The sequence below is a fragment of the Martes martes genome (assembly GCF_963455335.1).
Source record: "Martes martes genome assembly, chromosome: 13".
In the NCBI taxonomy this organism is placed as follows: domain Eukaryota; kingdom Metazoa; phylum Chordata; class Mammalia; order Carnivora; family Mustelidae; genus Martes; species Martes martes.
The window spans coordinates 8,801,895-8,819,376 of NC_137901.1; the positions used below are offsets into that span (position 1 = coordinate 8,801,895).

General features: G+C 34.4%; 1 protein-coding gene across 1 annotated transcript in view; it reads right to left on the minus strand.

Moving 5' to 3' along the window:
* Positions 1-17,482, minus strand: part of CCDC102B (coiled-coil domain containing 102B) — a gene marked incomplete at its 5' end in the record, with an annotated part of 139,922 nt that overhangs the window by 78,744 nt on the left and 43,696 nt on the right. Inside the window, 2 exon segments of the mRNA XM_080821576.1 lie at positions 3,601-3,709; positions 16,105-16,325. Coding sequence (XP_080677702.1) covers positions 3,601-3,709; positions 16,105-16,325 — 330 coding nt within the window.

Sequence of the window (17,482 nt, forward strand, 5' to 3'; positions counted from 1 at the left end):
AATGAAACACTAATTCACAAAGATATATATAGCCTTATATCTCTTGCAGCATTATTTACAATCACCAAATTATGGAAGCAACCTAAGTGTCCACTGGCATACTCTTTTAAGAAGTGAATGTATTTTCAACCAAACTTCAAGTAAAAAATTTTAAAAAGAAAAATTTAGAAAAAATCTTATTTCTGAAAAATTAATGGTGTTAGTGTAGAATTTTAGCTACATATAATCCTAATTCTAACCTTCTATTTCCCCAAAATTTGTTTTGAGGTATTTCAGAGAAGGCTTTATTGACAGCCCTTACTGCCATATATAGTCCCACAAAGCCTGTCTCTGTAAGTATTTAACATAAATATTTATAAAAGAACACTGTAAATTATAAATTACTAGAAACATTGTTATTATCACGGAAAGAGAGAAGACTCCTTGATAAAATCCTTAAAAAAATACCAATAAAAGTACAAAATTGTCAAAGGCAAATTATACTTCATTTTTCAGTTTGAGACCAATTTTAAAATGTTAGCAGTATTCTCCACCTATGGTAAGATCTCTTCTATTATGGAAAGAATCGGAGTCATTCATTGTTAAAGCAAAAGTACCATAATTGTTTGTAATCAATGTTACTTCCATGAATATTTGATTCTCTAAATCATGAGATTTCATGAAAATGACCATTTCAAAAAACTGGAATTCATAATCTAGTTCCAAATCAATACTTACAGATGTGCAAAGGAAAAGCTGAATAAGTATTAAATTCAGCACGGGAACAGCATGTGGAATATAATCATTTCTACCACTCATTGTCTTGGTTGCATTTTAAATACGTATTAGATTTTACAATTAAGTTCTTATATTTACTCTTCACTAAATGTCAGTGATTTAAGAATGATTTCCCTCTAAAGATGCCAGATTTTCAAATACATTTTTAAAAACACTGGTCTATTAAGCACATGGGTTTCCATCTCTAAAAATTGCTAATCTTTGTATCAGCAGTTCCTATTTGCTTGTAACAGTTTCAGGCATCTGAAACAGAATTACACTTGTATTCAAAAGGTTTTTATAGATGAAGAACTACAGTAAAATGAAGGTCATTTATCATAATTTTTGAGGACTGGAGTAAAAAGGAGTATTTACATGAAGTCCCAAAGTATTCACATGAAGTACACATCATGACACATTTCTAGACTGCCATTCAACTGAACAGAAACTTTGAATATTTTACACTTATAATTACTCTGCAACACCATTTCTAAATGTACCATAAAATTCTTCTTGTTCTAATCTATTATAAAACAATTAAACAAAGTATACATAAAAATTAGGTGACAACATATTTTTATTCAGTTTTTAAATATTTTCAAATATTCCACAATATTTTTAAAAATAATTTAAACATATGTGCATACCACATCTCTTCAAAAAGGCCTCCAGTTTTAGGGAGTAGAGAGATTTTAAAAAGTAATCTCATATAAATAATTCAAACAATGTTTTTCTTTATCTCTGTTAAAATGAACTTTCCATCATCTACTATAAAACTTTTTTTATTCATTGTCACTTCCACTCAATGTTCAAATTTGTAGTTCATTGAACTGAAACATGTGCTCAAAGTTTAAATAGTTGAACAAGTTTCTCACAATGTTGAGGTTTTCCCTGTTCCAAAATCCCTATAATTTTATCTAGTAAAAGGATTACATATGTACTAATATATATTTCTGTATGGGTTTTTTACATTAAATTGTAATTCTATGGGTTTTTTACATTAAAATGTAAACTCATTTTATACTGTAAAATAAAATACATTGGTTTTATTTTTTTCTCATCTATAAAGCTTTGTTAAAGTAGACTTGTTCCCACTTAATGTCCAAAATATCATCTTTGAATATAAAACATTAAACATTTTAAAATATACATATCCTTTTGTAAACCAACTCAAAACCACGCGCCTTTTCAAAAACAGTTGCTACATAACTGTTAAATTGCTTGAATAAAAAGCATTAAGAAACTAACGTTATCAAGTCTGCACTGTCCACTAGTGGCAAAAGATAGTAAATGCACATTTATTTTAAAATTATAATTAAAACCCATTCTATCATCAGTACTAGCTTTCTCAAATTTAGAGCCCAATACATTATAAGGGCCAATACACATACACTCTAAACCTAAATGATTTTTGTATTCTGAACTATTTTTCCTGTATAACAATAATTTACTGTCCTTGTTCACATCAGTTCAGTTAGGTGCCTGTGAATATAAATACTATGAATCCATACATAAATGCAGGTATATGTGTACACACACATACATTGTGTATATATACCTAAAGCTTGAGCTAGAAACAAAACAACTCTGACAATCTAACACGAAACTACAAAGGAGAGGTAAACTTGATGTGGCTTGTTCGCTTTAATAGTTTAATTTACCCCTCACTGAGAGATGTTCTCAAACTAACGGTCTGTGGCTCTCACTGAAATTACTTTTTGTTAATAAATGATTTTTAAGCAGGAGATATTTGCTTAATAGTATTAAGCAAAGCTCTCCCTCATTTGCAATCTCAGGGGTCCACTGTGTTCACAGAGCTGACTATCTTAGAGCCAGTGCGCGATCATCACCGCACTCCACGGACGTCAGGACGCCTGCGACTGACTCAGAAGGCAGGTGTGCGCCGGCAACTAAGGTTCCCCATGTGATTTCAGCAAACTTAAGTTAATGACTCTAAACGTCACCACTTGCTGGAAACAAACCTGAAGCAACATTAATATGGGATTTCACAAAGAGAAATATTGCTTACCACTTTTTTTTTTAACAGATGGAATAATGCTTCTGATCGAGGCACAATTACATACAGAATTTAGATACTCACCTTCTCTAGACGGCTGGTCAGCATATACATGCTTTGTAGACATAGATATACATGTGTGTATAAACACACAATATATGATGTATAATATATAATTAATATAAACACACATATATACACACCCAAATAAATATTGACTCATTTGAAGCATTTGGCTTGTCATCATTTTGTCAGGATTTTTCTTTTCTTTGCTCATTATTCTACCCCACCTGCTTACCTGGAACGATGCTTTGGTATACACAAGATGGGCAATTAATATTGTTTTAACAATGATTAATAAATCATTGAGATGGGAAAGGTTCAGACAGCATTTTAGCGATGAAAATGCAAAGGAAAATTATAAAGGCAAGTGGCTGATCCTGAGTAACCCATAAAGCCAATATGAAAAGAACCTAGGTGCACTTGAGATATATTGATATTTTCAGACTGCTACATGAAAGATAAAATTGTTTACTGCAAGTGCTATGATATAATGACGTCCTTAGCAGTCCCCTTACACGTGCCTGGAATGGATAGTTAAATGGTGTCACATTGATCATTCAAAATATGTGTTCTTTAGAAAAAGATTCCTTATGGGTTGAGTTTGACTGAGTTCACATGGACTGGGAGTGAAAATATCCCCTTTACGGAGGAAATTCAATTTTTTAACTTTTCCTCGTCTATGGAGCTTTCTGCCCACTAGGTAACACATCCGCACAAGACAACAGTCAGTTTCATTTCTCCGTTTACACTGCGTGCCTCCATACCTCTTTCAGATTTTTTGGCTTTGATTCTTTCAGTTCTTCATATTTCCATTTCCATACAGACAAAGCTGACTCCAGTCGTTCTATTTCTTTTTCCAAAGATGAGCGCATTCTAAACAAAGAATTAAAAGTAAAATAGACTTACAATTTAAAAATAATTTTAGGAACACATTCAATGTTTGATTTCCTATTTTCCTTATTTTTATACTTGTATATGGCCATTGTAATCACAGGAAAACTTTTCTAGCTTATTAAAAATTATAAATATTGAATAAAACTTGGTTTAATTTGTTATTCTAACAATTAGCATTAGAGTAAGTTAAACATATTTAATTTCGCTTTGCTAGTATCAAAATATTTGACTTTCTGCCTGCTTCCTCCTGTATTTTTCATGTATTTCTCTCATTCTCTTATTCATATTGTTTCCTTATATAGGAGGATATATAAATATCTCTAATTTTAACCTGGCTTTTATCCAACTTCATATTCTGACTATATATGAATAAAGAATCCTTTGATATGAAAGAGAATGCCAAAGACTACACAAAATAATTTAAGAAATCATTTACTGGAGATATAAAAATACTTTTTAAAAAATATTTGCAATTTTGTTTTAATGAAGCTATTTCACTGGCATCTTTATTTAAAATAATTGAAATTAATTTATCCATTTGTACAACAAATGACAAGTTAGGATTGAAATGTGCTCCTTTAATATCTCAATTATTGACTTTTTTTGTATGGCCATATGTCTGTCAGAATGACTCACTGAAAATAATTGTTTACTTCTGGTGGTAATTAGCATATATCGACCCTTGCAGATGGCCAATCCTCATCTGTGTGTGGTGCACCAGATTAGTGTTAAAAAATGCTCAATCTCTTTTCTCTACCTCGATGGACAGAGTTGCTTTCCCCAATCCTTGTTTCTAGGCTTTGACAATGGGATATTAGCAGATATGACAGACCCAGATGTTTGTAAAGAATCTGTGTGGTTGGGCTTCTTCTCTTAATGTGTCAGCCATCACTTTGAAAAGTTTCCCCAAGGAATTGCTGTCCCCAAACAAAAACATAAAGCAGATCTAGCCCAACCTTACTATGGTAACAAGCTGATCTGGCTCGCCTTTTTTTGTATCCATATGGGCTAAAATAAAAAATCATTGTTTTAGGCCACTGAATTTCATGGGGGCTGTGTGTGTGTGTGTGTGTGTGTGTGTGTGTGCGCGCGCACGCGCGCACGTTGTTCTTTTGTGTTTTTCCTGCAGCAAAAGATAACTGACATAGAAAATGATACTTAAAAGGGGGATGCTACAGGAAAAAATGGTGATAAAACATAAGCAGCTGGGAAAATGGTGATAATGATAAGTGATGATGAAATCATCACTTACAGTGTTTTGGAAAATGGAAAAGGTGCCTGACTTCACCAGTGGAATGCTAGTGGGCACCATGAGGCTGAGCCTTCAAAGTGTTTACGCAACTGGTTTTACCTTCTTGTATTTTGGCCATAGCAAAGAGAAGTATGTGGCAATGCAGACTCACTGCTCCCCAGGGGAGTATGAGAACGGGATCATAACCAGTCTTTCCTGCAGAGCCCAGTCTAGATCAGTCAGCATTTAGTTGGCTCACAGAGTCCAGCTGAGTAAAGTCTCATTGTTGTATACCACTGAGATTCTGTGGTTGTTAGTTAAACTTTATTGTAATTATAATTAACCAATACACACACTTGGCTCTATTTTAGTTTAACGTCATTAGAAGGATCTTAGAAACATATTCACAGATCTAGAAGATGTACCCAGAATCAAAACAGAATTTCATTTACATATTTATGAGAAATATGAATCTTCCAGTTAGTAATACTATGAAAATAATTTAAAATAGAATTAGGTCATAAATATATTAATTTAATCCAATCAATAAACATCTTATTAAAAAGTTACATAAGTATATTTGCATGAACCAAGCCACAGAACTTAAGAGAACATGTGAGAATGTTAGGGTTTAACCTCAGAAGACTCAGGCTGCAAAAACACCAGCACCATTTATGACTATAATTTTAAATACTTTATTAACAGCAAACATATTAAAACTAACAAACCAAAGGGCTTGATATAAAAGTATGTCCTATGAATACTGCCTATGAATGTCCACAACTACAGATTAACAATCTCAGTCCAAAATCCTGATAGATAAGCAGACCCAGCCAATGACCCCAACTTACTTACCAAGATTTTATTTATTATTTATTTATTTATATTACTTATTTATTTTAAGATTTTATTTATTTATTTGACAGAGAGAGAGACACAGAGAGAGAGAGAGAGAACACAAGCAGGCGAGTGGGGGAGGGAGAAGCAGGCTTCCCGCTATGCAGGGATCCTAATGCGGGGCTGGATCTCAGGACCCTGGGATCATAACCTGAGCCGAAGGCAGACTCTTAATGACTGAGCCACCCAGATGCCCCCCCAAGATATTATTTTTATTCTTTGTGACTATGTTTGGGATTTCAAGAAGGGGATTTGGTATAGAAATAATGAACAAACTGCCAAATACTAATATTTGGTGTCACACTTAAATGGAACATGTAAAAATCACTGTACATTAAAATATGTTCTATATTTGGCATTTGGATAATAAGGTTTTTGGATGATTAGGCATATCTGAATATTAAAAGAAACTGAGTATTGACTTAGACTTGTAAATTTGTTTCAAAATATAAGAAAATTTCACTAAATTTGTAACTTCATTGGAATGTTTAAGAATCACCATATTTAGAACTTTAATTTACTAGAGTTGCATGAAAAGAACGTGGGAATCTTTTTTCTGTCAGGGATTGAAAATTTTAAAAAGGAAAAGGAATATAGTAAATTAATAAATTCACTTCACTAAAGGATATTAATTAACTACATTTGTGTAATAAGCACACATTGATAAATTTTCTCAAAATTTATCAGTAAAATAATATAAAAATTTACTTGAGAAAAGTCTACATTTTAAAATTTCCAAATTCAAGATCATACATGTTCAGAAATCACTATCAGTTTTTTAACGTAACACTTTAATAAATCAAATGATAATGTTAGCAAAAAACTCATATTAAGATAAAAATGATTTCTTATTACTGCAGAATCAATGTTAATTCTCAAAAAATGTCATCAAAAAGTACTGGGATAGGGGACCTGGGTGGCTCAGTGGGTTAAAGCCTCTGCTTTCAGCTCAGGTCATGGTCTCAGGGTCCTGGGATCAAGCCCCGCATCAGGCTCTCTGCTCAGTGGGGAGCCTGCTTCCTCCTCTCTCTCTGCCTGCCTCTCTGACTACTTGTGATCTCTATCAAATAAATAAACAAAATATATATTTTTTAAAGTACTGGGATAAATATTCTTTCAAGAATTTTATAAGAGGCTCAAGAAGACCACTTCAAACTATGTATTAATTAAACTTTTAATCTAGTTATAGAGAAACATAGGTGTATCCTAAAGATATAATTACATCTAAATTACACCTAGACTTAGAATAGTCAAAGCCAATTCATGAAATAAAAATAATAGAATTTTGCCCAACTGTATTAAAATGAAATAGATTCCTATTCCTTATTTAAGGTAAATTAGTAATGTTTAAAACAGAGTAATTATATATCTCTTAATGCAATCTTATCTTAAATGCAATAACTAATATTTATTAGTTTACTGAAATTAAATTATGTATTTTTATTACATAAAATGGTAAAATTTAGTCAGGGAAGTGAAAGGACAGGCAATTCATAAACACGTATTTAGTGGTAATGTGATGCTTGGATATTTTTGTTTTTAGTATGCCTTCATGAAAAAAATTTTGTGAAAAAAAAAAAAAAAAAAATTTTGTGACTCTATGCAAGCAAACATTGAGGACATAAGGACATTGCACACTTAAATTTATGCAGCAGAGGGCACTCTTCAAATTCTTAATTTCTGGCCTAATCAATTTATTTTATATTTTGGAGGGATTTTCAAAATTGATTAATTTTACAGGTAAATTTGTAACTGAAATTTAAATTATCATCATATCACTAGAACTACAACAAGGTGACAGAAAAAAACTAATTTTACTCTAAAGAGTATTGCATATTTTATGCACTTCTTTTAAAAAATAACAAGGTCCAGCAAAAATGGAGTATTTTTAATATGATGATATAAACTTTTAAAGATCTACTTGCTAAAATATATAACATTTGCAGAACTAAAAGACAAGGTGTGAACCAAAATGATTTTTACGGAAAGATATATTTCTATGTAATCTTTTGATACTTTGTTAACTATCATGATCCCATAATAATTGAAGATAAAGGGGTACCTTGGTGGCTCAGTTGTTAAGCATCTGCTCAGGTCATGATCCCAGGGTCCTGGGATGGAGCCCTGCATCAGGCTCCCTGCTCAGCGGGAAGACTGTTTCTCCCTTTCTGACCCCCCCTGCTTGTGTTCCCTCTCTCATTCTCTCTCTGTCAAATAAATAAATAAAATCTTTAAAAAAAATTGAACATAAAATTTGGACATATATATATATATATATAGACAGGAAAATAAACCAAAATATTTTTCAGCGATGAAAATTTCTGAAACATTAATATTTGGGGATAGAATTAATCATTCTTGAACTGTTTCATTGTAAAATATCTAATAAGTATTTTCTTAAAGGTCTATTAATATCAAATGCTTTTGCCAGACAAAAACAAATCAACTTGTAATAACATCTAGATATCAATTTTTCTATTAGTTCAAATCATAGAGTTAGTATTGTTATGCCCGAGTTTTCGCGTCCGAGAGACCACCAAGGAGCCAAGCACCAATGCAATCACACGAGGGTTTATTTGACAAGCTTAAGCTTGGGCCCAAGTATACCCGACGCAGTGGAGTAGGGACTTGGACCCCGAACCAGATTACAGTCAGAGTTTTTAAAGGCAGAGTAGGGGTGGACTCGGCGGTAGATGAGGACAAAGGGGATTATGGATGATGTTAAGTCTCCAAGGATTTTTGGAAGCAAGGTCTCCAGGACCTTGAGGGGCTAGCTATTGTTGGGAGAAAGGTTATTTATTACCAATAATAAAAATCTTCTCGTGAGACCCTTTAGATGTATATCAGTGGGCCATATACTTGGGAATGATTCTCGACACTATCTTGGAGGTTTAGAGATAAAGGAATTGTCAAACTATAAAGAATAAAAAGTTTATAAATATGTTTTTAATCAGCAGTGTTTGTCATTTTGTGATTCTATTCTCAAGTAGTTACAATTACATCTTTGAGCATTTGCAACATCTTTCAGCGAACAGCCAAAGCCATATATAGTTAATTTAATTAGAAAAGAGATGAATTTATAGACTACTATAAAGATCAGAGATGTTTGGAAGGATCAGAGACTGAGACTCAGAGGCGATCCAGCCAGGAACAAAGGACTACTCTCATGCCACAGAGCTGATCCTATGAAGACCCCACTGCCTGTTGCCTATGCACTTTCTTAGTTATCTATTGAGTGTCTGACAAGTAAATATTTCAAATTAGCCAATTTAAGTAGTAAAGGATATTAACAGCTCAAAGAATCTTTTTGAGGCAATTCTGGGAAGATCCAGAGAAGCAAATGGGGAACCTGCACAGCCAGGGGTACCAAAGAGGATGCCACAGCTATCTTCCCATCAGTGTTTCAATGCAGCCACCATTTAGGGACAGACAGCACAGCATGGCCTCAACACCACCAACTCCAGACATGGTGAGAGCGTCACTAGAGACCAGAGCCCACTGCTGCCTCTGGGATCAAGATGTAGCTACTGCCACAGCCTTTCTCCTCACTGCGATGGATTCTGGGTGCTCGCTGCTTCTTGGGGCATTAGCTTCTACTGTAAAGTCTGGGTGGCTACCCCTGAAGAGATGCTCCTATGTCAAGTTTCTGCCCCTTAACTACCAGGGAAACTCACGTTGAGACTTGCTAGCAACTGTGTAGTCTATGCAGAGAAAGAGAGTCCATCTCCCTAGGTAGGGGACTGCCCAAACAAAAAAGATACTAGAGAGTGAAAAACAATTGCAAAAGTACACAAAAAGTGACTTGAAATGGACTAAATATAAGACTGAAACTGTAAAACTCCTAGAAGAAAACTTAAGGGACAAATTCCTGGGTATTGGTATTTGGCAGTACTTTCTCGGATTTGGCACCGAAAGCACAGGCACCAAAAGCAAACATAAATAAGTGGAAGTACATCAAGCTAAGAAGCTTCTGCCCAGGAAAAGAAATAATCAACAAAATGAAAAGGCAACCGACGGAATGGAGAAAATATTTGGAAACCGTGTATTTGATAAGAGGTTAATGTCCAAATTATATAAGGAACTCACACAGCTCAAAAGCAAAAACAAAACAAAACAAAAACAAAAACACCCCCAAACAAACCAAAACCAAGAATGAGCAAGGCAGAGTGGACAGTTTTCCAAGAAGACATACAAATGGCCAAGTAAATGAATAGATGCTTAACATCACTCATCAGCAGGGAAAAGCAAACCAAAACCTCAGTGAGGTATCACCTCACCATTTTGGAACAGCTGTTATCAAAAAGACAAGCAGTAACAAGTGAGGCTAAGAGTAGAGTTAAAATGCCATTGTTGAGGAAAATGTAAATTGGTGTAGCCACTATGGAAAAAGATATGCGGGTTCCTCAAAAAATTAAAAACAGGACTGTCATATGATATAGCAATCCCATTTCGAGGTATACAACCCAAGGAAAGGAAATCAGTACCTCGAACAGACTTTGGTGCACACTGCAGCATTATTCACAAAAGCCAAGGTACAGAAGCAATCTGCTTGTCCATCTACACATGCAAGATACAGAAAATGTGAGGGGTGTGTGTGTACGTCCATATGTAGGACGTTACACTGAGTGAAATAAGCCGGACACAGAATGACAAATACTATGCCCTTTCATTTATACGCACAATCTTAAGAAGTTGAACTCACAGTAACAGAGAGTAGAATGGTGAGCGCCAGGGGCTGGGAAGTGGGGAGAGTTAGAAGACGTCAGTCAAACGGCACAAACTTTCGAACTTACTTATGGAGTAAGTTCTGGGAATCTAATGTGCGACACAGTGACTGCAGCTAACGATAGCACGTTGTACACCAGAGACTTGCTGAGAGGGTAGCGCGTGAGCGGTTTCACCACACACACGAATTATTAATGGCATTAAGTGATAGATGTATTAACTAGCGGGACTGTGGTGATCATTTCATAGTGCTACCAGAACATCATGTGTGCTTGTCGGGATGAGCGCAGGTGACACATGAAACTGCTGATTCACTACATCGTACAACAGCAACTGACGGGATGTTGCGTGTTAACTGGAATTAAAATAGGAACTCGAAGAAAACCCACCCAAAACCCATCCTGTTGTACAACTTAAATATACACAAATTTTGTTTCTCAGTTATACTTCCATGAAGCTAGAAAAATAAATACATATGTATAAAGGAATACAAGCCATAAATCACTTTTTTAAAAAGGCAAAGGTTTACCGCATACCCTGTTAGTAATAATGAATAAGTAAGTAGGCCTGTCTAGTCTTTAATATTATTACATTAAATAGCATTAACTAGGCTTGCATGCCAATTTGTTGTGTTCACCGAGGAATTCTCAACAAGATTTTAAGTCTCATTTTATTGAGGAAAGAACACACCATTTAATGAAGCAAAGCAAAATGATTGAAGCATATTACCTTTCTGCTATCGAAAATAAACCAAGAAATAAACTTGAGAGCAGAGGACTGAAGCAGTGCTGAAATGACACGGAGCAAACATGTTCTAAGGGATACAGGTGCCATCTGCAGTTCAATCTGAGAACTGGTTCTAAATGGTAAAATATTTTACCTCATCGTCACCTTTACTTACGATCTGACGTCGCCAAAGTTCCTCTCCCTCAACGTCTAGTTACACCTGGCTCTCTCTCTAGGTGGATCAGATCCCCTCCTCCACCTCACCTTTTCCGCCTGGGAAGTCTTTATCTAAGAGATCAAAAATGTATAAATTCTAATACATGAGGAACTTCTAGATACTGGATAATTATTTTCATAAAACTGAGTAGTGCTCAGAATGCAAATAATATGATAAAGTTTATTGTTTCTGATAAGGAGGTTCTCATCAAGTGACAATGGTGGGAAGGATCCCCTGAGTTCTCTTGGCTGATTCCTGCACTCCAGTAAAGAGAATTTTCCCACTAGCTGGAAACATAGAAAAGATTACATTCACATGTTCTCAACTCTGGCCCATCCACTTGCTGAGATTCCAGGAGGAAAACTTTAAAAAGTTAGACAGATTTATGGCAACAGCATATACTATATCCTTGGGAAACATTCTCTTGTGATAGAAAAAAAGGCTTTGTGATTGCCTCGTATGGACGGCATGCTGACGCTGACTCCTGACACCTAACACCCACGGGCCTGTTCATGAGAGAGAAGAGTGAGGAGACCAAGTGGACTCAGAGGTCTTCTTTCCTCATTTTCTGGCCTGACTATGGTTTATACATTGAAGTCCCAGCAAACTGGAGAATTTACTTACTACAGGGATTATTAATTTATCCCCAGGGAGTCAAACATAATGTATGTGTGTGTATGTGTGTCTGAGTGGGAGTGTAGAGATACACATGTGTATCATTAAAGCTGGCACCTCAGGCAGTTCACATGTGGGAAGGAGCAGCTTCCTATGGTCCTCCTACATTCTGTCAGGGAAGTAACACTGAGAGTGGGTGTGAGAGAAGTCTATAACCACTAAAAAGTTAAATCCTTCAAGAAATAAAACACAGAGGTCAGAACTTGACAGCAACTTACCATTCCAGATGAAATGAACTTTTAACATGGGTACAGGCCTAAAAATTAATTCAATTTTTTCTCCTTCCTACTAATGTCAATTACCTCTATTTGGAATTTATAGCTGATGGTAGAATAACAAATATTTATTCCATACACAGGAATACTATTACAATCTATTGTATTATGATTGTATTATCACAATCGATTCATATGGTGAGGTACAGACAAAGCATCTGAAAAAGGGAATTAGTGGTGGGACCAAATTTCAGAGGGACTAATGAGAAATTTCCGGCTAACAGATGCAGAATGACATATAAATGGCTTATACTACCTGTGAAAGGTTTGTGGGCATGTTATCATTATTCCAATCCATTTAAACAAGGAAAATTGAAACCATAATATAATATATATTTATATTCATATTTATTTATATTCATAATTATTTCTCCCATTTTTTCCTACCCATTAAGAGTCTTATAAGTAAAGAGACAGAAAAATAATGATTTTCAGATTTGGGGACTGTATTTGACAGTGTATCAACTATTCCACACAATGCTAGTAATTGTCTAAGGTGATCATGAATAAATAACAACAACAAAAAAAATCATACTGAGAGTAATTCACACTAGTAGTTACCTTCCCACACATAATTCATGTTTGATCCTCACAAGAATTCAGTGAAGAGGGCAGAAGTGATGCTATATGACTTTGAGACAAGGTCATTAAAACGCCATATATTTCTCTTTGTATCAAGACGTTCACTTTCGACCAAGCCACTACACTCTGAGGAATCAAAGTGGCCACATGGATAGTCCTGCATGTCTCAAATGATACCTCAAAATGATAGTCTCAAATATGAGAGCAAAGTCAGGAGGCTTCAGATAATTCTGGCCCCCAGCCTTCAAGTCATCTCCAGCCTTGAGCCATCCAGCTGAATCCACATATAGTGAAAGATGAGTTGTCCACACAAAGCTATGCTCAAGCTTCATGAACAGAATAAATGGTGATTGTTGTTTCAACACTAACCACTGTGTGCGAAATTTTATTATAAAACAACATATAAGGGGCACCTGAGTGGCTCAGCGGGTTAAAGCCTCTGCCTTCAGCTCAGGTCATGATCTCAGGGTCCTGGGATGGAGTCCCGCATCGGGCTCTCTGCTCGGCGGGGAGCCTGCTTCCTCCCTCTCTCTGCCTGCCACTCTGCCTACTTGTGATCTCTGTCTGTCAAATAAATTAAACACACACACACATGCATATAACTGGAATATAGGTACCACTATCCATATTTTTACAAAGGAGACAACAGCACAGTCTTGGCTAACCCACTATCATGTAGCTGAATATGTCAGAACCAAGGAGAATATCCAGGTCATTTAATCTCAAATCTAGTGCTCACAAATGATCAATGAATAAAGCATGTTTTTCTGCAATCAATAACTCACAAATTGTGAACTGTCCCTTACAAATACTAACATATTTTTCATTTTTATTGACTTGCTGATGTCTACTAATGCTGTAAAAATTAGAAAACCTACTGGCTATTCTAGCCCTATACATTACTGATTCAAACACAATTAAGGTGAATCTGCCAAAGATGATGAGAACAAGGTTATAATAAAAGAATGATAGAAACTAAAAACGAACAAGTTATAAATTCGTCTTCAAAATTCAAAAATTGACTTCTTTGTCATTGTTTCTGGAGATTTCCTCTGATCCTTTCTTGTCTTTTGGTCTTTCCTTTATAATCAAGAGTTCCCTTTAATATTTCTTGCAGGGCTGGTTTAGTTGTCATGAGCTTCTTTTTGTCTGGGAAACTCTTTATCTTTCCCTACATTCTGAATGTCAGCCTTGCTGGATGGAGTATTCTTGGCTGCGGATTCTTCCCATTTAGCCCTTGAATATATCATGCCCTCCCTTCTGGCTCACCAAGTTTGTTGGGAAATCTCTAGCTAGCCTTATGGGTTTTCCCTTTTAAGTGAAGAACTTCTTTTGTCTTGTTGCTTTTCATATTTTTGCATCGTTATATCTTGCAAATATAATTACAATATGCGTCGGTGTTGGCCTGCTTTTGTTGATTCTCATGGGCGTTCTCTGTGCCTCCTGGATCTGGAAGACTATTTCCTTCCTCAGGTTAGGGAAATTTTCTGCTATTATTTCTTAAAATATATTTTCTGCTCCATTTTCTTTCTCTTCTTCTGGGACTCCAATAACATGAATATTACTACATTTGATAGAGTCACTGATTCTCCAAGTCTATTCTCATGTTGTATAATTCTTTCTTTTGTTCTGCCTCATTATTTTCCATTATTTTGTCTTCTAGGTCACTAATTCATTCCTCTGCTTTTTCCAGCCTGTAGTTCCTTGCATCAAGCCTGTTGCCAATCTCATTTATTGCATTCTTCATCGCTGATTGATTCTTTTTAAACTCTTTTATCTTTGTTGTAAGGGTCCAAATGACAATAAATACATATCTATCAATAATAACTTTCAATGTAAAGGAATAAATGCTCCAATCAAAAGACACAGGGTGTCAGAATAGATTTAAAAAATTATATGCTACCTATAAGAGATTCATTTTAGACCTAATGACACCTGCAGATTGAAAGTGAGGGGATGGAGAAATATTTATCATGCAAATGGATATCAATAGAAAGTCAGAGGAGTGATGCTTATATTAGACTAAATATATAGACTAAAACTAGAATTTTTTGTTCTTGTATTGTTTCTGTCCTGCTTTGGTAGCAGGGTAGTAATGGTCTCATGGAATGACTTTGAATATATTTCCTCTATTCCATTATTTGTAAGATTTTGATAAAATTGTCATTAATTATTTTTTTTAATGTTTGATAGAATTCACCAATGAAACCATGTGGTCTTGAGCTTTTCTGTGTTGGAATATTTTTGATTCCTAATTCAACTTTAATTCTTGTTATTGGTCTAAGAAGATTTCCCATTTCTTGGATTCAAGATTCATGATTCAATCTTGGTAATTTGTTTTTAGAAATCATCTGTTTTTTTTTTTTTCTAAGTTTGTTTATGGTAGCATCATACTCTATATTTCTGTGGATATCTATTGTATTATTTTCTCCTCCATTCATCATTTTGGTTTTTGAGTCTTCTCTCTTTTTTCTTGGTTAATGTAGTTAAAGCATTGCCAATTTTGTTTATTATTATTATTATTATTTTTTAAACTGGTCACTACTTTAATGTTAAGTTTTTGTTTATTCTGGTCTCTTTTTTATTTAATTCTGATTTTTTTTTGTTATTTTCCTCCTCTACTAAATTTTAGCTAAGTCCTTTTTTTTTTCTAGTTCCTCGTGGTATAATGTTATTTATTTGAACTTTTTTTCTTAACACAAGCATTTTTAGCATAAATTTCACTCTAACATCTGCTCTTGCTGTATCCCACAGATTTTAGAATATTGCGTTTTCTTTTTCTTATGTTTTGAAACATGCTGATTTGCTGTTGTATTTCCTATTTGGCCCACTGCCTGTGTAGTAGTGTGTTATTAATATTTACATATTAAATATTTAATATTTTAAAAATTCAAAAAATGAATATACATCAAACTCATTTTTAAAATATTAATACTTCATGGCTAATCATAGGTCAAATACATTATCAAATGGCCTGCTTGCTAGACTTAACTTCAATAAGTTTGAAAATCAGGCTTGGTTAAGGGAAAAAATGATTAGCACTTACTCTCTTTCTTTCCATAAAATTTTCTGGAACTCATCCAGATGCACCTGCAAAGCTGAAATTTCAGGCACTTTACTCTCCAAAGGCAGGTTTATTGCTTGCAGTCTTAATGCAGATTTCAGTGTGCAGTTTTCAGAACCACCATTTTTGAATGAATTAGGACAGTCAAGATTGAGTTTCATCTCCTCATTTAATCTTAACTGGTCAATAATCAAACCTTCTTCCTGAAAAGAAAAAAAAAACATATAAAACAATTATTGTTATTTTTTAAATCTGGTGTAGAAAAATCATGAAGAAAACATATTTTTGGAAGGAAATAAATGTTATGGTTCAGCATGAAATTCCTATTTTCATTTCTTTATCAGTCTATAAGAGGTATATGGTTGAACTTTAACTTGCATTCCTCAAGTTTTTTTTTTTCTTCTATATCCTACATTACAGTGAAATATATTTCAGTCTTTGAAAAATTTTCATTTCAATGGAATCTAGGTTATAGCTATCATAAATCTCATGCATCATAGAAAAGCTTAAAATTTTAGATGGAATTATAGAAGAGCAAGATATTATGATTTATATTTTTAGAGGTGGAATTAAGTAGAAAGGAATAACAATATAAACTGATATTATTTTTAAAGAGATAAAATGAATTCCTAAAGTTTCTGCAAGTATGGTCCATAGGTTGTTAATAGTAATTTCCAGGTTAAAAAAATGGATAAAAAAGGTTATGAACTGTTATATAAAATAAATTTTTAAAGTTTATTGTGTGCAGAATTCTCAAAAACTTCAAGATTTCAAGAATACCAAGAAATTCCCAGAGTGGATAATGTGAAGCATTCTATAAAGATATTTCCCTATGGTACCTATTTTAAAGGAATTAATTGTGAGGCTAAAGTCCCAAACCTCGGGAAATGTTTCAACTACTGTAAGAATAATTTATTATTATTGTCACAATTAGGGTAAAGAGAGAAGTCTCTCTAAATATTTAATTTTCACATAAAAAATGCTGAGTTAATTTTTCTTAAAACTATAACTAAGATCAGTAATATGGGCTACTGAATTGTGTCTCATTCAAAAACTTATATGTTGAAGTCTTACCCTGCCCCCAGGACCTTGGAATGACACTGTATTTGGTATAGGGTCTTTAAAGAGGTCATTAAGTTAAAATGAGGTCATGATGGTGTGCCTGGAGACAGTTTCTTTATGAGGAAATTTGGAGATAAACACACACAGAGAAAAGATGATCTAAAGACGCAGGGAGAAGATGGCCATCTGTAAGCCAAGGAGAGGTCTCTCAAGAAACCAAACCTGTCTACACCTTGATCTCACACATCTACCCGCTAGAACTATGAGAAAATTTAAATTTCTGTTGCTGAAGCCACCC